Genomic DNA, 23,926 nt, shown 5'->3' on the forward strand with positions numbered 1-23,926 from the left:
CAGCCGTCAGGCCAGGGAGCTGCTCTGTGGGGCCTCCTCCCCTCCTTTTGGGTGCCACCATATTGAATTTGGTTCCATCCAAGCTTTCCCTGTGTGCGTGAAGAATGTCCCCTGCTATATCAGTAGACGAACGATGTTGTGGCCATCAGGCCGTCAGCTACTGCAGCTACGGGAGGCTGTGCATCCTGAGGGGGTCCAGCATGGAGGAAAAGAGGATACTGGCCCTAGATGGTTAAGGTGCATATCAAAGGAATGATTTCCATGAGCCCAGACTCCTGCATCTTCCCATACATAGAAAAGTGCTGAAGTCATTAACTTGAGATGTCTGGTTTTTCTTTAATTAACAGTAATCTTTTGATGTTCCGACTACCTGCTTTTTGTTACAGAAACTCCTATACATCCTGCTTCCTCCCTGACCTCTTTGGAGCTGTCCCTCAGAGCCATCTGAGACGCCGTCTTCTGGGGTAAGTCCTCAGTAAGTCCACCCAATAAAACGTGATTCTCAATTTTTAGGTGTGCAGTTTTTTTTTTTTTCTTTCAGTCGACACCTGACCACAGCACTTGGAAAGGGAGCAGGTCCTGGGTCTTTGTGTGGCGTGAGGGATGTTCTTCCTAATAATAGGGGTCTTTGTAGGGAGGAGGCTTGTTGTCAGGGCTCGTTAGCTGAGCACAGGGGAAGGGAGGTGCGGTGCCAGCTCCTTCCAAAAGGAAAGGTTACTGCCCCCTACAGAGCCCTCACTGGGAGGGGCCACTTTTTGGTCTACTTGACCGTGCCACCCCTCCCCTCCATCTTTCACCCACTCCCATCCTGAAGAAAGCAAATGAGCTAAACTCCAGGGAAGGCTTGAAGAAGATAAGGAGAATTGACAAAGGAGGATGATGTGGGTCTGAGGGGGGAGGAGGAATTGGGGTGGGGAGCTGCCATGAGTTTAGAAAGCTTAAGAATCCGTTTTGGTGCTGGAATGTTCCCAGTGAACCTACGGCAGGGTTTTAAGACACGCAGTTATCAAGCATCTGTTCAGAAGACCAGAGGTTAAGGGAGCGGCTAAGTTCAAAGCTACGTTCAGCTTTGGATGACTCAGGACTGTCAGAGCAGCGGTTCTCAAACCGTGCCAGAACCATCAGATGGGCCGGATAAAGCTCAGGTAGCTGGGTCCTGCGCCGGAGAGTTTCCGATGCAGCAGGTCTGGGTGGGCGCCGAGAATCTGCATTTCCCGCAAGCTCCCAGGCATGCTGCTGGTGCGGGGACACACCTGGGGGGCCTCGAGGAGGTTGCAGCTGGGGGCGCGGGGCGCAGGGGCCGCCGGAGGCGCTGGTGAGCCACGCATTCGGTTTCGTTTCTAATCCCGCAGCCCTGGGAACTTGAGGGTTTCGTTTCCCCGCGGCCGGGGGGGGGGGGGGGGAGCGAGGGGCGGCGCTCGCGCTGCTTAAAGCCGAAGAGCGGCGGGCGCCTGGCGCCAGTCACTGCACGAGGAAGGTAAGTGTCGCGCTCCTGGGTCTGGGCACCCTCCGCTGGCCAGAGGCCTCGGGATATTTGGGCGGCTGGCTGGGAGTTGAGCGCTCCGGGGTGCGGGTATTGCGCAAGCTAGTAGTAGTAAGAACGATCATGATTATTAGTGATATTGACATGATAATGAATATGATGATGACGATAGTAATAATAATAGCGATGTTGGCTGGGCTCAGAGCACTGCTGATTCTACTTTCCTACCGACACGCTGCTGAGGCTCCTGGGTGATGCATCAAAAACAGTCCTCCACCCCCCCCCAGACTGGCGGCTTTTCTGCCTGAGAAGGTGGGCACGTGGAGGGGATGGGGGCAAAGAGGGTCTCCGAGGGAGCTGGTTAAGAGGGGCGCACTGCAAAAATTTCACATCCACTGCTGCGTGACCTCCGAGCGCACCCCAAACGGCTGACCAAGCTTCATATATCAGTTTATATTTCCTGCTAAGGAGTGCAAACCAGACAAGTCAGCTGCCCGGGGGTTTCTTTGGAAGCGCATGCACCAGGGGTCTCCACCAATCCTTCTGAATAGAGGGAGGTTGGAGCGGAGGGTCGCTGGGAGGTTTTGCGTGCCGGAGCCGCCCTATAGGAAGCAAGGGCTGGCCGGAGAGAGGGGGCATGCGCAGAAGTGCCCTGCGCGGAGGACCCTTAGCCCGGCGGATGGAGAGATGCCCAGGGTCTGCCTTCCCCGTAGCTTGTGCAGCCGGGTGCGACGGCGTGGAGCCGGCACACTTAGTCTTCAGGATGGAGGGAGGTAGGACAGCCCTGCGGGCTGACGGAAAACCCAGGCGCTGCTGAGACCTGCACCGCAGCCCTCCTCACCCCGACCCCACCGCGGGTGACCGCAGAGCTGCGCGTGTGGGATCCTTGGAATTATTCAGTCCAATTTTAAATGAAGTTTTTGTCGGAAGTAAGGTCAAGGGATGTCAACCCTTCCCCCCAGCTCCCCCTCAGCTGTGAAGTCCCCAGAAGGCTCCTAAAATGTTCATGTCATCTTTCTACTTTAGAAGAGAGCTGCTGGCCAGGAAGTTCCCTACCCGCTGTGGACGTGCCCTCCTCCCGCCGCCCCCCGCCCCCCCGTCCCCCCCGCCGCCCCACCCCGTCCTTCTTCACTTCTCTTCCGCCCACCTCCGGATACTCGGCTCATCTTGATTTGATAGAGAGCATTAGGTCTAAAGTACAAGATGTTCTCCCTTTTAACCAAATTACCGAGTCTGCGCTCTTTCTCCTCGCTTTGGAAGAGGCCAATAAATTGGGAATGAGGTGTTGGGGGTAAGGAGTAAGGACTTTATTCGGAAAGCTGGGAGTCCGAGAAGACGGCAGACCAATGTCCTAGAGAACCCTCTTCCCAGGGTCTGGATGTTAGTTTCTTTTGTAGAACAAAGAGCGGGGAGGTGAAGAGGTAAAGCAAGAAGGCCTTAAATTGTTGCAAATATCTCTTGATTTCAGCCTGACCGGAGGAGGGGGTGTGCTGATTTCTTCTTTCCTGCAGCCATATACAGGTGGGCTGGGTCAGAGTGTTTCCTGTGAGCTGAAAAGGTATTTTCATTTTACATTCAGGCTTGGGGGCCATGATGTTTACTTTAAGCTATAGGCGACATCTCTTTAGTGATTAACTTGTAGCAAAAGGAATAGAATATAAAGCTTAAAAGTAAAAGAAACATCTAATATGGAGTCAGATTTGTTCTTCCCTATTACAATCATAAACAATGTAAATGTCAGTGAGTTTTTGGAAGGCAAAACACTTTGATGAGAAAAAGCAAATCTAAGTCCTGAGAGGATTAACTGGACTGAATTATTTGGGCAGTTTGCAGACACTGAACCCGGCATTTTCTTGAATTTGCTTGGTAGGTGGCCCTTATTTAGGGCTTAGGGGAGCCAACTCCTCCCTCTCATCCCTGCTCCTCTCTGCAAACTGGGCTGAGGAAGCTTTCTCACAAGGACAGAACTCCCCTGGGCAACCCTTTGATCCCCTCCCCGCCCTCCTCTGCAGGGGTTCTCCAGTGACACTGGGGAATGGCATCTGGGTCTGGGAGCCATAGGCAAACTAGCACTCTGGGAAATCTTAAGGGGGTGAGCAGTTTGGGGCTTCGGCTCACACGGCTTGACTCTAGCGTGGCCAGAATGGGTGAATGCGTTCAGCTCAGTTTGACAAGTGCAGCCGGATGCTGAATGTAATGAATAAGTAAAACACTGGTTTTTATTACTGAGATGGCCTTGCTCCTGAGATCCAAACTGATTTTCAAAGATGATCCAAGATAGATACAAATATTTAAGATGTACAGACAAAAGTCACAAGAATTTTGCTTTCAGGGAATGTCATTTGATGAAACAAACAGAAGAAGGGAATTTATTCACAAAGAACCCACGGTCATGGGGTGCTAGCCCTGGGGACTAATGATGCCACCTGACTGGGTACAGTAAGGTCAACCGAAGTTGTAGTCTCTAACATGGGGCCCCAGCTCCAGCCCGGGACCGCCTGGGCACACGAAGTCTTTCCAAAGGCATGGGAGTGGGTGGTGGTTAGGGAATAGATTTCCAGATTGCCAGATTCCATAAGTACTCTTTAAAATTGATCACCTTTCAAAATCGCTCTTCTCTCACTATACAAAGAACAGAATGCATCCCTCTCCCCCCAATACACTTTTTTTTTTAGCAACCTTGCCCTTTCAACTGCACCAGTATGGACCCAAAATCATATAGGCCTTGGGGTAGGGTCCCTTGAGAAGAAGCAAGAAGAGCATCACACACACACACACACACACACACACACACACACACACACACACACAAAAGTGTTGATTCAGGCCGTACATTGACAGCAAGGCTCTGTGCCTTATCCATCTACCTTAGAGTTTAAATATTTAAAGTTTACAAAAAGGACTCAGGGAACTGTGAATCTCTTTCAAAGCACATCCCCCCTTCATTTGCACCATTCTCAACAATGGGGAAGAAACTTGGTGAGTGCTGTTATTTATTCGCCTGGGTTTTGGTCTAATTTGTGTGTTTTGCCTGATTTCAAGGAGGTGTCGGAGAACAGCTCTGAATTTCTGCCGACTAGTCAACGTTACATTGTCAAGTAAAAGGAAGGTATATTGGAGGTAAGTAAGTGCTTTATATTTTTTATAACATTCATTTCAAGTCATAGGAGAAATATTTTCATTTACTTTTATCTAAGATTATTAGATGTGTAAATTTTAATATTTAGAGAATTATGGTCCCAGAAAAAAATTTTAATGAATTTCAAATATATGCGTATGTATTTTCTGGGTGCAGACAAGTATGATAAGGTGGCCAATTAAATGCTTTCAAAAATAAAATGAATGACTTTAAGATCCACTTAGGTGGGGGATATGGAACAAAAATCTGAAGTCAAGGATCAAAAGGAACAGAGTAAAAGACTTGGAGTTCATATTTTATAAAACATAGGTTTGGTGTTAAATTACCATAATATTTAGAATCCCTCATCTACACTGGAAAGAATTTTATAATAATTTTACTTTTAAATGTAAACTTAAAAATACATCATAAATTTCATCCTTTGCCACTATTTAAATTTGTGGTGAAAAAAATTTTTGATGTTCAACCTACAATCATGATGGGAAATACAGAGTTTAAAAAAATCTTTGGAGATCCGGAAGCATATCCTTGAAGACCACTGAGCTGGTTTGGAGCATTTGTCCTCATTTGACACTTGGTTCCTTGGAGTTGTCCTGTCATTTCTTTCTGAGCTCCCACTGTGTCCCAGTGTGTCTCATGGTGGGTTTGGTTCCATGATTGAATGTACCTAGCTTCTGAATTGTGTTAATCCTGATCTACTTGGTTTTAAGCTGACCTGATAAAGGAAGAAGATGGTTCATTCTGACTTGAAAATCAAAGAATCCGATTCACCTCCTGCATCCAGTCATCTGTTACTAAATGGAAATGATGATCTGGTGGGGAAAAAGGAAACAGTAAGTTGATGCCTGAAAACCACTATCCGTGTGGACATGAGCTGTGTCCACTTGCGGGCTGCCCACTGATACAGCGATGCCATTGCTGCCCAGAGATGCCCGCTTCCACATCTCTCTGAGGGCAGGATGTGGATACAAAGACTCTACTCATTCTGTTTGGGCCCTTCTTGCAGCCAAATGCAGACAGTGTTTTGCCTTAGCTGATGCCCGTTGGGGTGCAATTTTGGTCTGGAAAACCAGGCAAGGTGCTGATCGGCTAGTGTAAGAATTGACCCCAGGCACTGTGCCCGAGGAGCCCTGTGTTATCACGGGCACACATCATGGTTCGGTCTCGAGTTCAAACCTCTGAGGTGTCACTGTGACACCACCTCACAGTGAAGCCATGTGGTGTCTTTTCTCCCAGAATCGAGACAATATTTTTGGTGGGAACCAAACTTGGCTTCTGGAATCAATTCAACCTGAATTTGATTCCAGTGCTGACACTCGCAGCTGTATGATCTTGGGTGGTTATTCTTCCCTTTAGAAGCCCGATTTTCCATCTGTAAAGTCGGAATAATAATAGTATTTACTTTGTGTGGCTGTTGAGAAGAGGTAGAGGCTGGGCACTTAGGAAGAGCTCTGTTTCTTGCTGTCACGTGTTTTAAAACAGCGGATCTTCAGCCTCTTTCCAGTTGGCCCCATTTCCATAATCAATGTTTAACAATGTTTTAAACAATATTACAAACTACATTGAAGGACATAGAAAAATAAGAAGGTCCACCCACCTTTCCACCACCCTAATATAACTGTGGTCTCTCTCCTGGCTGTAACTGGCAGGGTAGAGGGCAGGAGGAACTCACAGTGCTCACACCCATATGTTTGGGTGTAGCTTAGCCCTTTTCGGCCTGGTTGGACAGGGGGTGTCTTATGACCCAGCAATTCCACTTCTGGGTGTAGACCTTGGTTCTTAGAGTGTGGTCCCCAGAGAAGCAGCACCAACATCCCCAGGGAAGTTTGACATGCAAGTGATCACCCTCACATATCCTTCCCCCAGACCTAGTGAACTAGAAATTTCAGGGACAGGGCCTACCATCTGTGTTTTAACAGACCCTCCAAGTGATTCTTCTTTGTGCTGAAGTTTGAGAAGCATTTTTCCACGTTCATATAGCATTCTTTCTAAGCAAAACCAGAAACAACACAAGTGCCCATGAGTAGTGGAACGCATACATAGATTGTGGTATGCTCATGCCGTAGAATTCCATACAGCAGTGAAAAGGAATGAGCTAGAGTTCCAGGTATCAAGATGGCTGAGTCTAAAAAACAATGGTGCGGGAGTCCCCTGGTGGTCCAGTGGTTAGGGCTTGGCACTTTCACTGCCGTGGCCTGGGTTCAACCCTGGTTGTGGAACTGAGACCCTGCAAGCCGAATGGCGTGGCCAAAAAAAAAAAACAAAATTAAAAATAAATAAACAATGGTGAACCCTAGAATCAAGTCACAGAAGAAATATACTATATGATCCCATTTATGTAAAGATCCACAGCAGGCAACCATAAGCGATATATTGTTTAGGGAAAGATGCACGGGTGGTAAAACTGTAATGAAGAGGTAAGGACATTGTTATCACGAACCTGAGAACAGAAGGACCTTCTGGGGGTGAAGTGGTTTTCGGAGGAATGTGCCTGGGGAGGGGTAGATGGAGTGTCTTAAGTACAGGGGATATGTGTTTTCTTAACCCAGGTGGTTGGTACATGCATTTTGACTAATTAGTATTCATGTTTTATAAACTCTCATGAATGGGTGGTATAAAGAAATGAAAACAAAAAGAACCCATAAGGAGGGCTAAGACTGAGGCCACTGATGAGTGTAAAGGTACAGCCAGGTGGGTGCACAGGCACCACGAGTCCTTCTGTGGGGAATTGTGCTCCAAACCTTTCTGAAGTGTTGTTATAGGGAAAAATTGCTCAGGACACTTGTTTAAAAATGGCAAGGAGGATCTTATTCAAGACTATTGCAATAGGGGAGAGAGATTGCACTCAATGTGGATACAAGGACAAGTGGGGATTTATAGCCCGCGGGCAGGGTGGAGGACAGGAGGAAGAATTACCTAGAGGAATTAGGTTAGGATCAAGGGAGGTGAGGAAGGAACTGACTGGCTGTCAAAGCTGAGGAGCTTCTGGATGAACTGGCTTAGCCCGATTCCTTGCTAAGTCTGGACTCAGTAGGTGAAGGAGAGGCCTAGAGGAGAAGGGGGCTCAAAGGAGCCCCGTTAAAGTTTGGCCAAGGGCATCCCTGTCAGTATGTGTACCCCCTTCTCTGCTGAATTTTGTCAACATTTCCCACGTATGAAATGTTGCGCTCAGGCATTCTGTAAGGCAGTGGTTCTCATCTGGGGGCAGTTTTACCCTTTGGAACACCTGGCAATGTCTGAAGACATTTTGGTTGTCACAACTCAAAGTGACTGGTGAATAGAGGCCAGGGGTGCTGCTACACCTCCTACAATGCACAGGACAGCCCGACCACAAAGGCTCATCTGGTCCAAAATATGAACACCTTCTCACAATGCTATAAAACAACTATTCCAGTAAAATTTAATTATATTATAAAGCATACACAAAAATAGGAATTAGAAAAAGGTAAAAGGTAAAATGATTTTTTCTTACTTTCTTCTCCACTGGGGTTGTTGGTTTTCTTGTTGTTGAGGTTTGAGCGTTCTTTATATATGTATTCTGGGTACAAGTCCTTTGTCAGATATAAGCTTTGCACACATTGTGCCTTGTCTTTTCATTCTCTTAGCGGTCTTTTTTAAAGATTAGATGTTTTAAATTTTGATGAAGTCCAATTTATGTGTTGGTTCTTTTTTTTTTTTTTTTTTTTAATTATTATTTATTTATTTATTTATTTTTTTTTATTTATTTATTTGGCTGTGTTGGGTCTTCGTTTCTGTGCGAGGGCTTCCTCTAGTTGCGGCGAGCGGGGGCCACTCTTCATTGCGGTGCGCGGGCCTCTCACTATCGTGGCCTCTCTTGTTGCGGAGCACAGGCTCTAGACGCGCAGGCTCAGTAGTTGTGGCTCACGGGTCTAGTTGCTCTGCGGCATGTGGGATCTTCCCAGACCAGGGCTCGAACCCGTGTCCCCTGCATTAGCAGGCAGATTCTCAACCACTGCGCCACCAGGGAAGCCCCTATGTGTTGGTTCTTTTATGGATTGTACTTTTGGGGCCATATCTAAGAAATCCTTGCCTAATCCATAGTCACAAAGATTTTCTCCTGTGTTTTCTTCTAGAAGTTCTATAGTTTTAGAGTTTGCATTTGGGTCTGTGTTCCATTGTGAGTTAATTTTTGTACATGGTGTAAAACATAGATTCAAGGTCATTTTTTTGCATGTAGATGTTTAGTTACCCCAGTATCATTTGTTGAAAAGGCTACCTTTTTCCCACTGCATTGCCCTTGTACTTTGGTCAAAAAACAGTTGTCCACAAATGTATTGGTTTATTTCTAGGTTATGTATTCTGTTCCATTCTCTTTCTCCATTTTTGCATCAGTATCACATTGTTTTGGTTACTACAGCTTTATAGTAATTATGGAAATCAGGGAATGTTAGCCTTCCAACTCTGTTCTTCTTTTTCAAAGTCATTTGACTATTTTAGGAGTATTTAGACTATTTAGATTTTCTGTGATTGTTAATGTAAGTGGGCTTGGAAAGATCATTTTGCTATTTGTCTTCTATTTGCCTTGTTCTTCATCTCCTCTTTCCTCTTTTCCTGCCTTCTTTTGAATTAATCAAGTTTTTTTATGATTCCGTTTTATTAAATAAAACTGTTTTAGGGAATATACTATATGTCCTTAACTTATCAAGTTTACCTTCAAGTGCTAATATACTACTTCATGTATAAGAACCTTACGATAGTATGTGTCCATTTCTTCCCTCCCAGCCTTCATGCTATTTTTATCATGATTTTTAATTTTATCAATATTTTAAACCCCACAATACATTGTTATTTTTGTTCAAATAGTCAAATGTCTTTTAAAGATAATTAAGTAATAAAAAAGCATAGTGGTCACCATTTCTGGTATAAATTCCTTGGTATAGATTAAGAGGTCCATTCAATATCATTTTCCTTTGGCTTGAAGGACATCCTAAACATTTCCTGTAGTACAGGTCTGCTGGTGATGAATTCATTCACTTTTGTACATCCGAAAAGGTCCTTATTCACTTTCATTATTTTAAAAGATATTTTTGCTGGGTAGAGAATTCTAGGTTGATGGTTTTTCTCAGTACTTTAAAAAGGTTGCTCCACTGTCTACTCACTTACTGTATAGCTTCTAGTGAGAAATCTGCTGTAAATCTCATCTTTGTTCTTCTGTACTTATAACATGTTATTTTCCGGCTGCTTTAAACATTTTGTCATTATCACTGGTTTTGAGCAATTTGACTATAATGTGCCTTGATGTAGTTTACTTTATGTTTCCTTTGCTCAGGATTCATTGAGCTTTTTGGATCTTCAGGCTAATAGTTTTCACCAAGCTTGGGAAAAATTTAGCTATTATTTCTTCAAGCATTTATTTCTGTTTTGCCCCCACTCTCTTTTGAGAACTCTGATCACCTGTATATATTAGGTCGATTGAAGTTGTCCATCTTTGATGGCATGTGACCCGCAGGCTATGATAGAGGTCTCCCACTCTACCTCTTCCAGGGGTCCGAGAACAACCTGTACAGCCAGTACGAGGAGAAGGTGCGGCCCTGCATCGACCTCATCGACTCCCTGCGGGCCCTGGGCGTGGAGCAGGACCTGGCCCTGCCCGCCATCGCTGTCATCGGGGACCAGAGCTCGGGCAAGAGCTCCGTGCTGGAGGCTCTGTCGGGGGTCGCCCTTCCCAGAGGCAGCGGTAAGCTCTGCCGGGCCAGCCTCCTGCAAGCCACAAGGCATCCCGGGGACCAGTGGTTTAAGGGGAGGTCTCTGGGAAGGCCCCCGGGAGGGCAGCTCCCACAGGCCCTGGACAGCTGCATAAGCACTTGCCCTCTATGTTAATCAGCTCAGGCTGCAGTAACAGAGGACCTCAGACTAGGAGCTTAAACAATAGAAATTTACTTCTCGCAGTTCTAGAGTCTGGAAGCCCGAGATCAAGGTGTCAGCAGGGTTGGTTTCTCCTGAGGCCTGTGTCCTCGGCTTACACATGACCCTCTTCTCCTTGTGTCCTCACGTGGCCTTTTCTCTATGTGCACCGACGTCTAGGATCTCTTCCTCTTTTTAGAAGGATGCCAGACGTGTTGTTTAGGGCCCCACTCTTATGACCTCATTTAATGTTAATTACCTCTTTAAAGATATACCCTATCTCCAAGTATAGTCACATTGGGCATTAGGGCTTCAACATATGAGTTTGACATGGTGGCGGGGGGAGGAGACCCAATTCATAACATCCTCTCATCACGTGTTTAGTGTGGATTGTACATAACCTACACTTGCGGAAGGTCTGAGTAAATGCATGTGGGTCCTCAGCCTTGAACACTGTGCACGTGGGTGTCCTTCCTGAGCCCCTTCCTAAGAGGTGACCCTCCATCTGGGAGGTGAAGAGTGGTGCTCTGCTTAGTGGTGCTCTTTGAGCTACCAGGCCAAGGATCAGTGAGGGCTCCAGGGAAGAAGGCAGACCTGAGCTGGGTCTTGAAATACAGGTCAGATGTGAAGGCGGGTGGGATTTGGAAGAAGTTTACAGTCGGGAGACTGTGGTGAGGTGGCCTGGTGGGGACAGTCCCCCTTCCTGATAGGAGTGGGGTGTGTGCACTGGGGGATGGCAGAGGACATTTGCAGAAGTTTGGGGCTCCCCACTGCAGTTTGCCACCTGGGCTGATGGAAAACACTGGAGTGAAGAAGGGGGTCTAAAGAAGTGGCTTTCAAGCCAGACACCACCTGAGACATACATTCAAGGTGCACATTCGTGAGTCATCCCAGATAGAATGTGTCAGAGTGTCAGAGGGTGAGACCAGAAAGTCTACAGTTTTAACAGTCTCCCCAGATGATTATTTAAAAATTTGACAACCACTGGTCTAAGACCACCATATAGGACTGTTAAGAGCAGAGTATAGAACTGATGGATAATGACCTCCTAGGTATTGTTACAAGATGTCCTCTGGTGCTGAAACTGAAAAAACTTGTGAATGAAGACGAGTGGAAAGGCAAAGTCAGTTTCCGGGACAAAGAGACTGAGATTTCAGATGCTTCGCAGGTGGAAAAGGAAATCAGTGAAGGTAAGTGTCCCATGTTTGTTTGTCATTGCCTATTTGGCTGTCTGGTCAACCGGGTGAAGTGGGTGGGGTCTGCCTGACACCATTCCCACTCTCCCCTTTCTGGGCCTGTCCTGGTCCCTCGGGAACCCTCCCTTCCCTACATCCGGCCTCCAGCTTTCTTGTATTTTCTCTTCTTTTACTCTCATTAAGACCAGTGCTTTGGACAGAATCTGACCTCAGTAATTTATTGTTTAGTATGTAAGTACGTATCTGAGCATAATGTGTATTTTGAAGGTTGTCTCCAAATATGGAGTATCGGTCCCTTATTAAAGGGCTTCCCCATCCCACAGATCTGATGGAAGAGGTATCCAGGTATGGGACCAGGGAACCCCTTCACCTATTAACCTGGTAAAAAGGCATTCCAAAATGCTGACTGGGGTATCACTGAACCCTATTCAGAAATGGGGGTCCTTTTTCTCCAGGAGTGGGGTGCATGTGCTTGCATAACCCTGGTTTAGGCTAATTTATGGCAGGGTTCTGTAAATGCAGACCACAGAGATTACATCATCGATGTGAGACGTCTGAAAGGAGAAACTTAACGCTTGGACTTATGAATGCACTCTCAGAATGGAACTCGTTCGTATGTAGGGGACTCACTGTATGCCTCATCCATGCATCACAGTGGGTGGAAGTTGCTTTCAGAGGATTCGCCGTAATGTGATATTCCATCCTAAGCTCTATTCTGTTTTTTTCCTTCCTCTTCTCTAGCCCAGGTTGCCATGGCTGGGGAAGGCACAGGAATCAGTCATGAGCTGATTAGTCTGGAAGTCAGCTCCCCTCATGTCCCGGATCTGACCCTGATAGATCTTCCCGGCATCACCAGGATCGCTGTGGGCAATCAGCCAGCCGACATTGAACTTCAGGTGAAAAGTCAGGTTCCATCCTGGCCCGGGCCTTGCGGGGGTGGGGCTGCATTAGAGCATCAGTGAGTCCAGGACTGAGCTTGAAGAGTGGGTATTAGGAGGTGGGGAATTTGGAGAGTGTGATGGTCGAAATCTACTCCGCCAAGTTGGGTGGAAGCTTCTGTGGAAAAAGGCAAACAGGCAAAGCTGGAAATGCATTTTATTTGTGTTTTATGTGGGGACTCCTTTTGGTCGTAGTTACATTTTGTGCCATATCTAAACGAGCACGTGTTAGGAAGGGGTTTTATGTGGGAGGCATAAGAGAGCATTAGCAGCAAGTCTAATGATATTCCTATATCAGTGAATCTCACCCTATGGATTCAAGATTTAGGGAATAGTCAAGCAATTCTTTTGGCATCTTGTTTTTCATTGTGACTGTCAGATTTGAGGTCTTAGGAGATAGTTAAAGAGTTAAGACCTCACAGGTTTCCATGTTTCAGCCACAGAGAACTTAGTTCCTCTGACTTGGGAAGTGCCACCAGGCTTGTGTTGTGGGCTCGTTTCTCCATAGTTGCTTCTTTGGAGAAATACCTCTGGGATTTGGAGGGTCTGAAGCAAGTACAAGGTCAGGACCTGTCTCATCTCTCATACCCTCTCATTTTCTTAACAGATCAAGTCTCTCATCAGGAAGTACATCCTTAAGCAGGAGACCATCAACTTGGTGGTGGTCCCCGCTAATGTGGACATCGCCACCACGGAGGCCCTGCGCATGGCTCAGGAGGTGGACCCCCAAGGAGACAGGACCATAGGTAAGAAGACGGAAGAATCTAGAAATAGTAGGTGGCTTGATAGTGGAAAAGCATCCCTTGAATCCAGTGGGTGCTTCCTGGCACACACGCAAGATGAGAACCTTTTGAGAACACATTGAGGCCAGATGAAATGGGCCACATTTGACTCTTGTTGGCCATGTGTTGGCTTGTAATCCTTGTCTACCTGCTTATAAGAGGCATGGTGGGTTCAGGAGGTGAGGCAAAATCAGAAAGCAGTTACGTCAGTTGACAATGCATTTGAGGTAGAACAACCCATGTGTCCCAGACAGATGAATGGATACGCAAAATGTGATGTATCAATACAATGGAATAGTATTCAACCTTAAAAAGGAAGGATAGAGGATTAACCAAGATGGTGGAGTAGAAGGACGTGCTCTCACTCCCTCTTGCGAGAGCACCAGAATCACAACTGGCTGCTGGACAATCATTGACAGGAAGACCCTGGACTTCACCAAGGAGGATACCCCACGTCCAAGGACAGAGGAGAAACCACAGTGAGACGGTAGGAGGGGCGCAATCAGAGTAAAATCAAATCCCATAACTGCTGGGTGGGTGGCTCACAGACTGGCGAACACTTATACCACAGAAGTCCACCCACTGGAGTGAAGGTTCTGAGCCCCACGTCAGGCTTCCCAACCTGGGGGTCCGGCTACGGGAGGAGGAATTCCTAGAGAATCAGACTTTGAAGCCTAGTGGGAATTGATTGCAGGACTTTGACAGGACTGGGGGAAACAGAGACCCCACTCTTGGAGGGCACACACAAAGTAATGTGTGCATCGGGACCCAGGGGAAGGAGCAGTGACCCTGGGGGAGACTGAACCAGACCTACCTGCTGGTGTTGGGGGGTCCCCTGCAGAGGCGAGTGGTGGCTCTGTTTCACCGTGGGGATAAGGACACTGGCAGCAGAGGTTCTGGGAAGTTCTCCTTGGCGTGAGCCCTCCCAGAGTCTGCCATTAACCCCACCAAAGAGCACGGGTAGGCTCCAGTGTTGGGTTGCCTCAGGCAAAACAACCAACAGGGAGGGAACCCAGCCCCACCCATCAACAGTCAAGTGGATTAAGGTTTTACTGAGCTCTGACCGCCACAGCAACAGGGAGGGAACCCAGCCCCACCCATCAACAGTCAAGTGGATTAAGGTTTTACTGAGCTCTGACCGCCACAGCAACAGTCAGCTCTACCCACCATCAGAGCCTCCCATCAAGCCTCTTAGATAGCCTCAACCACCAGAGGGCAGACAACAGAAGCAAGAAAAACTATAATCCTGCAGCCTGTGGACCAAAAACCACAGTTACAGAAAGATAGAGAAGATGAAAAGGCAGAGGACTATGTACCAGATGAAGGAACAAGAAAAAACCCCAGAAAAACAACTAAATGAAGTGGAGATAGGCAACCTTCCAGAAAAAGAATTCAGAATAATGATAGTGAAGATGATCCAGGACCTCGGAATAAGAATGGAGGCAAAGATTGAGAAGATGCAAGAAATGATTAACAAAGACCTAGAAGAATTAAAGAACAAACAAACAGAGATGACCAATACAATAACTGAAATGAAAACTACACTAGAAGGAATCAATAGCAGAATAACTGAGGCAGAAGAACGGATAAGTGACCTGGAAGACAGAATAGTGGAATTCACTGCTGCGGAACAGACTAAAGAAAAAAGAATGAAAAGAAATGAAGAGAGCCTAAGAGACCTCTGGGACAACATTAAACGCAACAACATTCGCATTATAGGGGTCCCAGAAGGAGAAGAGAGAGAGAAAGGACCAGAGAAAATATTTGAAGAGATTATAGTCGAAAACTTCCCTAACATGGGAAAGGAAATAGCCACCCAAGTCCAGGAAGCGCAGAGAGTCCCATACAGAATAAACCCAAGGAGAAACACGCCGAGACACATAGTAATCAAAGTGGCAAAAATTAAAGACAAAGAAAAATTATTGAAAGCAGCAAGGGAAAAACGACAAATAACATACAAAGGAACTCCCATAAGGTTAACAGCTGATTTCTCAGCAGAAACTCTGCAAGCCAGAAGGGAGTGGCATGATATACTTAAAGTGATGAAAGGGAAGAACCTACAACCAAGATTACTCTACCCGGCAAGGATCTCATTTAGATTTGATGGAGAAATCAAAAGCTTTGCAGACAAGCAAAAGCTAAGAGAATTCAGCACCACCAAACCAGCTCTACAACAAATGCTAAAGGAACTTCTCTAAGTGGGAAACACAAGAGAAGAAAAGGACCTACAAAAACAAACCCAAAACAATTAAGAAAATGGTCATAGGAACATACATATCGATAATTACCTTAAACGTGAATGGATTAAATGCCCCAACCAAAAGACATAGACTGGCTGAATGGATACAAAAACAAGACCCATATATATGCTGTCTACAAGAGACCCACTTTAGACCTAGGGACACATACAGACTGAAAGTGAGGGGATGGAAAAAGATATTCCATGCAAATGGAAATCAAAAGAAAGCTGGAGTAGCTATACTCATATCAGATAAAATAGACTTTAAAATAAAGAATGTTACAAGAGACAAGGAAGGACACTACATAATGATCCAGGGATCAATCCAAGAAGAAGATATAACAATTATAAATATATATGCACCCAACATAGGAGCACCTCAATACATAAGGCAACTGCTAACAGCTATAAAAGAGGAAATCGACAGTAACACAATCATAGTGGGGGACTTTAACACCTCACTTACACCAATGGACAGATCATCCAAAATGAAAATAAATAAGGAAACAGAAGCTTTAAATGACACAATAGACCAGATAGATTTAATTGATATTTATAGGACATTCCATCCAAAAACAGCAGATTACACGTTCTTCTCAAGTGCGCACGGAACATTCTCCAGGATAGATCACATCTTGGGTCACAAATCAAGCCTCAGTAAATTTAAGAAAATTGAAATCATATCAAGCATCTTTTCTGACCACAACGCTATGAGATTAGAAATGAATTACAGGGAAAAAAACATAAAAAGGACAAACACATGGAGGCTAAACAATACGTTACTAAATAACCAAGAGATCACTGAAGAAATCAAAGAGGAAATCAAAAAATACCTAGAGACAAATGACAATGAAAACACGACGACCCAAAACCTATGGGATGCAGCAAAAGCGGTTCTAAGAGGGAAGTTTATAGCTATACAAGCCTACCTCAAGAAACAAGAAAAATCTCAAGTAAACAATCTAACCTTACACCTAAAGAAACTAGAGAAAGAAGAACAAACAAAACCCAAAGTTAGCAGAAGGAAAGAAATCATAAAGATCAGAGCAGAAATAAATGAAATAGAAACAAAGAAAACAATAGCAAAGATCAATAAAAGTAAAAGTTGGTTCTTTGAGAAGATAAACAAAATTGATAAGCCATTAGCCAGACTCATCAAGAAAAAGAGGGAGAGGACTCAAATCAATAAAATCAGAAATGAAAAAGGAGAAGTTACAACAGACACCGCAGAAATACAAAGCATCCTAAGAGACTACTACAAGCAACTTTATGCCAATAAAATGGACAACCTGGAAGAAATGGACAAATTCTTAGAAAGGTATAACCTTCCCAGACTGAATCAGGAAGAAACAGAAAATATGAACAGACCAATCACAAGTAATGAAATTGAAACTGTGATTAAAAATCTTCCAACAAACAAAAGTCCAGGACCAGATGGCTTCACAGGTGAATTCTATCAAACATTTAGAGAAGAGCTAACACCCATCCTTCTCAAACTCTTCCAAAAAATTGCAGAGGAAGGAACACTCCCAAACTCATTCTATGAGGCCACCATCACCCTGATACCAAAACCAGACAAAGACACTACAAAAAAAGAAAATTACAGACCAATATCACTGATGAATATAGATGCAAAAATCCTCAACAAAATACTAGCAAACAGAATCCAGCAACACATTAAAAGGATCATACACCACGATCAAGTGGGATTTATCCCAGGGATGCAAGGATTCTTCAATATACGCAAATCAATCAATGTGATACACCATATTAACAAATTGAAGAATAAAAACCATATGATCATCTCAATAGATGCAGAAAAAGCTTTTGACAAAATTCAACACCCATTTCTGATAAAAACTCTCCAGAAAGTGGGCATAGAGGGAACCTACCTCAACATAATAAAGGCCATATATGACAAACCCACAGCAAACATCATTCTCAATGGTGAAAAACTGAAAGCATTTCCTCTAAGATCAGGAACGAGACAAGGATGTCCACTCTCACCACTATTATTCAACATAGTTCTGGAAGTCCTAGCCACGGCAATCAGAGAAGAAAAAGAAATAAAAGGAATACAAATTGGAAAAGAAGAAGTAAAACTGTCACTGTTTGCGGATGACATGATACTATACATAGAGAATCCTAAAACTGCCACCAGAAAACTGCTAGAGCTAATTAATGAATATGGTAAAGTTGCAGGATACAAAATTAATGCACAGAAATCTCTTGCATTCCTATACACTAATGATGAAAAATCTGAAAGAGAAATTATGGAAACACTCCCATTTACCATTGCAACAAAAAGAATAAAATACCTAGGAATAAACCTACCTAGGGAGACAAAAGACCTGTATGCAGAAAACTATAAGACACTGATGAAAGAAATTAAAGATGATACCAACAGATGGAGAGATATACCATGTTCTTGGATTGGAAGAATCAACATTGTGAAAATGAGTATACTACCCAAAGCAATCTACAGATTCAATGCAATCCCTATCAAATTACCAATGGCATTTTTTACGGAGCTAGAACAAATCATCTTAAAATTTGTATGGAGACACAAAAGACCCCGAATAGCCAAAGCAGTCTTGAGGGAAAAAAACGGAGCTGGAGGAATCAGACTCCCTGACTTCAGACTATACTACAAAGCTACAGTAATCAAGACAATATGGTACTGGCACAAAAACAGAAACATAGATCAATGGAACAAGATAGAAAGCCCAGAGATTAACCCACGCACCTATGGTCAACTAATCTATGACAAAGGAGGCAAAGATATACAATGGAGAAAAGACAGTCTCTTCAATAAGTGGTGCTGGGAAAACTGGACAGCTACATGTAAAAGAATGAAATTAGAATACTCCCTAACACCATACACAAAAATAAACTCAAAATGGATTAGAGACCTAAATATAAGACTGGACACTATAAAACTCTTAGAGGAAAACATAGGAAGAACACTCTTTGACATAAATCACAGCAAGATCTTTTTTGATCCACCTCCTAGAGTAATGGAAATAAAAACAAAAATAAACAAATGGGACCTAATGAAACTTCAAAGCTTTTGCACAGCAAAGGAAACCATAAACAAGACGAAAAGACAACCCTCAGAATGGGAGAAAATATTTGCAAATGAATCAACGGACAAAGGATTAATCTCCAAAATATATAAACAGCTCATTCAGCTCAATATCAAAGAAACAAACACCCCAATCCAAAAATGGGCAGAAGACCTAAATAGACATTTCTCCAAAGAAGACATACAGATGGCCACGAAGCACATGAAAAGATGCTCAACATCACTAATTATTAGAGAAATGCAAATCAAAACTACAATGAGGTATCACCTCACTCCTGTTAGAATGGGCATCATCAGAAAATCTACAAACAACAAATGCTGGAGAGGGTGTGGAGAAAAGGGAACCCTCTTGCACTGTTGGTGGGAATGTAAATTGATACAGCCACTATGGAGAACAATATGGAGTTTCCTTAAAAAACTAAAAATAGAATTACCATATGACCCAGCAATCCCACTACTGGGCATATACCCAGAGAAAACCGTAATTCAAAAAGACACATGCACCCGAATGTTCATTGCAGCACTATTTACAATAGCCAGGTCATGGAAGCAACCTAAATGCCCATCAACAGACGAATGGATAAAGAAGTGTGGTACATATATACAATGGAATATTACTCAGCCATAAAAAGGAACGAAATTGAGTCATTTGTTGAGACGTGGATGGATCTAGAGACTGTCATACAGAGTGAAGTAAGTCAGAAAGAGAAAAACAAATATCGTATATTAATGCATGTATGCGGAACCTAGAAAAATGGTACAGATGAGCCAGTTTGCAGGGCAGAAGTTGAGACACAGATGTAGAGAATGGACATATGGACACCAAGGGGGGAAAACTGCGGTGAGGTTGGGATGGTGGTGTGCTGAACTGGGCGATTGGGATTGACATGTATACACTGATGTGTATAAAATTGATGCCTAATAAGAACCTGCAGTAAAAAAAAAAAAACAAAAAAAAAAAAAAAAAAAAAAAAAAAAAAAAGGAAGGATATTCTGACACCTGCTACAATGTGGATGGATCTTGAAGACATTATGCTTAATGACGTAAGCCAGGGCAAAAGGACAAATACTGTGTGATCCCACTTATATGAGGGATCTACAGTGGTCAAGTTCATAGAGACAGGAAGTCAAACGGGGGGAAAGGGAGAAAGAAGAGTGGGTGTTCAGTGGTGACAGAGTCTCAGCTTGGGAAGAGTAAAAGGTTGTGGAGATGGTTAGTGATCAAGGTTGCCCAACAATGTGGAAGTGCTTTATGCCCCTGAACTGTGCACCTAAAAATGGTTAAAATGGTAAATTTTATGTTTTTTTTAAAAAATTAATTAATTAATTAATTAATTTATGGCTGTGTTGGGTCTTCGTTTCTGTGCGAGGGCTCTCTCTAGTTGCGGCAAGCGGGGGCCACTCTTCATCGCAGTGCGCGGGCCTCTCACTATCGCGGCCTCTCTTGTTGCGGAGCACAGGCTCCAGACGCGCAGGCTCAGTAGTTGTGGCTCACGGGCCCAGTTGCCCCGCAGCATGTGGGATCTTCCCAGACCAGGGCTCGAACCCGTGTCCCCTGCATTGGCAGGCAGATTCTCAACCACTGCCCCACCTGGGAAGCCCTAAATTTTATGTTTTAAGAAATGCGTTTGGCTGTAAACAGCAGAGAACCTGAGTACAGTGGCTGAAACAAATGGCGATTTATTTTCACGCCTAACCAGAACTCTGGGCACAGGCTGCTTCCCTTGGGACCGCTGTTCAGTGACGCCGTCAGGACCCAGTCCCTTCCACCTTCTGCCTCACCATCCTTAGCTGCAGGCGCTCATTCTTTGCTTGTCCTGCTGCCTGTCATGCCTGGGATGGGAATCTCTGGGCCAGGGCAGCAGCTACCAGTGGACACGATAAACCTCAGGGTTAGTCCTGGGCTGGCTTCGCTGGACAGTCCCACGGGGCCCCGCACCTGGAAGGGTCCACACCTGGAGTGATCCTCTGATGCTGCCATCTTGCAATACTCAACGTTTGAACAAGGGGCTCTGCGTTTCCATTTTGTAATGGGCCCCGCAAATGATGTAACTGGTCCTGGCTGGCCCAGTGTTCCTCCAAGTGTGAGCCAGACCCCACCTGCCCCAGAAATAATCGGAAAATTTTTAGAAATGCAAGTCCCTCGATCCCACCGAACCTCCTGAATCCGAATCTCTGGGGTGGGACCTGAGATTCTGCATTTTAAGACCTACCTTAAGGTGGTTCAGATGCACAGGAAAGTTTGAGAGTGAACTCCTCCACTGGACAGAAAGAACACAAAAGGGCCATTACACGCTGCTGTCTCTTTGGTGTGAGAGCCGAGATCTGGGTGATGTGAGCTTGGGGAGAACACAGGGGCTGAGCCTCACACCTTCGCTCTGCAAGCCCTATTGTCTGCCCTCAAGCAGGGTGGGAGGAAACCAGGGGCCAGGGGACCTGCCTTCCCAGGGGCAGAGAGCTGTCCTTACTTTTCACTCTGCGAAGCTGTGAGCATTCTCTAAGCAAAGTCTCTGGGTCGTAGGAATCTTGACGAAGCCCGACCTGGTGGACAAAGGCACCGAAGACAAGGTAGTGGACGTGGTGAGAAACCTCGTCTTCCACCTGAAGAAGGGCTACATGATCGTCAAGTGCCGGGGCCAGCAGGACATCCAGCACCAGCTGAGCCTGACCAAGGCCCTGCAGAAGGAGCAGGACTTCTTTGAGAACCACGCCCATTTCAGGTAGGCGGGTGGTGTTTTCCGAGTGTGAACCAAAATTAAGGACCTCCGTCCTCACGGGGAAAAATGGATGCTGTCTGAGATCAGATTTTGAGAATATCCATGTGTGTTTGTTCCTTGACAATGACCGTGGAATTTGCCTGGAAGAAAAAAGGAGGAATTCACAAAGTACTGCAAAGAATAAATTTAAAACATTAAAATAAGGCAGAGATTTTTGCAATAACTGAAATAGTATGGTTCTGGAACCGGAATATAAACATAAGTGAAACAGGATAGAAACAAAGTAGGAAACCCAGAAATAAGACTCAGATACATATATTTGGTCTGTGATAACTGTGGCATTTCAAATCCCTGGGCTATGTCAGTTTGATCATCAATCAGTGGCATTGAGATAATTGTTTAATATTTGGGAAAAAATTAAATTGTGACCTTACTTAACATGGGATACCAAAATATAATAAATATCAGTTGAAGTTTAAAATTAAGTACAAGAAAGGCACCATAAGCATCCCAGAAGAAAATATAGACAGAGAATTTATAATCCCAGGATAAAAGTCTTTCTAACCCTAATGCCAAAAATGAAATTTTTTAAAAAGGAAAAGACTGATAAATTGGTTAGATTTGAAATAATGAGAAGATGTAGAGTTGGTGGGAAAGGAGGGGCGTGGACCTTCACCTGTGCTGCTGAGAATGTGTGCTGAGGTCACATGCGAACCGGTCTGCATAGGTGCGTCCCCGAGGTTGAGTTTCATTTCTAGGAATTCCACCCAGGAAAGTAATCAGAGATGTATCCACTAATGTTGGCTAAAGGATGTTCAGCACAGGTTTGTTTTTTTTTTTTAGGTTTGTTTTTTATTTAAATTTTTATTAGAGTATAGTTGCTTTACAATGTTGTGTTAGTTAAAGGTGTACAGCAAAGTGAATCAGTTATACATGTACATATATCCACTCTTTTTTAGATTCTTTTCCCATATAGGTCATTACAGAGTATTGAGTAGAGTTCCCTGTGCTATACAGTAGGTCCTCATTAGTTATCTATTTTATACATAGTAGTGTATATATGTCAATCCCAATCTCCCAGTTCATCCCAACCCCCCCCTTCCCCCTTGGTATCCATAAGTTTGTTCTCTACATCTGTGTCTCTATTTCTGCTTTGCAAATAAGTTCATCTGTACCATTTTTCTAGATTCCACATGTAAGCAATATTATACAATATTTGTTTTTACAGATTTGTTTTTAATTGTGAAAATTTGGAATCTAAATGTTGAAAATCATGGGATTTATATAAATGAACCAGAATAAGAGATCACAGTGTTGGCAACCATTAGAGTGCTGTGCAATGAGATGCCAATAAAAAGGAGCTTATAAGATGTGGAGAAAAAAAGTGACACAGTCACTGACATCCCTTGTGTGCACACGTGTGTATGTAGGTGGAGACCCATGTCCTTCGTAAACATTATCACATTTGATGCTCCCAGAAGCCTGCAGAGACATATAATTCAGGAGAGATACTTGTACACCTGTGTTCAGAGCAGCATTATTCACAATAGCTAAAACATGGAAGCAACCTGAGTGTTCATTGATAGATGAATGGGATAAACAAAATGTGGTCCATCCATACAGTGGAATAGCATTCAGCTTTAGAAAGGAAGGAAATTCTAGCACATGTTGTGACATGGATGAACCTTGAGGACATTATGCTCAGTGAAATAAGCCAGTCACAAAAAGACAAACACTGTATGATTCCACTTATACGAGGCCCCTAGAAGAGTCAAATTCATAGAGACAGGGCCTGTGGGAGGGGGAGGGGGAGATGTTTAATGCGGACAGAGTTTCATCTGGGGAAGATGGGATAGTTCTGGAGGTGGATGGTGGTGATGGACGCAAAGCAACGTAATTGTACTTAATACCACTGAATGTGCGCTTACAAATGACTGAAATGGTGAATTCTATGTTGTGTATATTTTACCACAATTAAAAAAATTGACAGGTGTGGAAAGTGAAACTTAGGTATGAGTGTACTCTTGCAAAGAGGTGTGTGAACTCATGCTTCCTGGCTGCCCTTCATCCTAAAAAGTCCCTTAATATATAGAAAATCATGTAATAACTCACCCTGCAAACACATATTTGGAAAGAGTGAGAGAAGGGCTTGGCTTCCTTCCTCCAACCAGCCCATGGTTTAACTTCTCCTCTTGGGGAAGGGTGGGTCCCCCAGTTCAGGGTTCATCCATACACCTGTGTCAGTATATTTTCATGAAGCTCGATACTGATATGCATTACGTATATAGAAGGGCATGTGCATGTTATGAAAATGTATCTAGAGGTGACTGTATATTTTTATAAAGACCATTTCTGTAGTCAAATGTCATGAGACACAATATATCAGCTGGCAGGGGTCATTCTATACCATTTTTGAAATACCCAACGTTACTGAAATTCAGTCAATTCTATGCGATCCAATTCTGAACATTTGTTGGGTACC

At 44.2% G+C, this 23,926-nt stretch overlaps 1 protein-coding gene across 6 annotated transcripts in view; it reads left to right on the forward strand.

Moving 5' to 3' along the window:
- The first annotated feature begins 1,405 nt into the window (after positions 1-1,405).
- The window catches only part of LOC118894818 (interferon-induced GTP-binding protein Mx1-like), a 36,321-nt gene continuing 13,800 nt past the window's right edge, over positions 1,406-23,926 (forward strand). Inside the window, exons 1-9 of one of the 6 annotated variants that reach the window (XM_036851439.1) lie at positions 1,415-1,477; positions 2,952-3,041; positions 4,526-4,603; positions 5,333-5,455; positions 10,128-10,320; positions 11,540-11,677; positions 12,425-12,579; positions 13,229-13,367; positions 21,249-21,447. In XM_036851439.1, the coding sequence (XP_036707334.1) occupies positions 5,354-5,455; positions 10,128-10,320; positions 11,540-11,677; positions 12,425-12,579; positions 13,229-13,367; positions 21,249-21,447 (926 nt within the window). In that variant the 5' untranslated portion in view covers positions 1,415-1,477; positions 2,952-3,041; positions 4,526-4,603; positions 5,333-5,353. Of the gene's footprint in view, positions 1,478-2,105; positions 2,257-2,951; positions 3,042-4,525; positions 4,604-5,332; positions 5,456-10,127; positions 10,321-11,539; positions 11,678-12,424; positions 12,580-13,228; positions 13,368-21,248; positions 21,448-23,926 lie in introns of those variants that run through there. The other 5 variants (XM_036851442.1, XM_036851441.1, XM_036851440.1 and 2 more) reach the window with 5 other exon arrangements.

Source organism: Balaenoptera musculus, chromosome 4 (assembly GCF_009873245.2).
Source record: "Balaenoptera musculus isolate JJ_BM4_2016_0621 chromosome 4, mBalMus1.pri.v3, whole genome shotgun sequence".
Taxonomy (NCBI): Eukaryota; Metazoa; Chordata; class Mammalia; order Artiodactyla; family Balaenopteridae; genus Balaenoptera; species Balaenoptera musculus.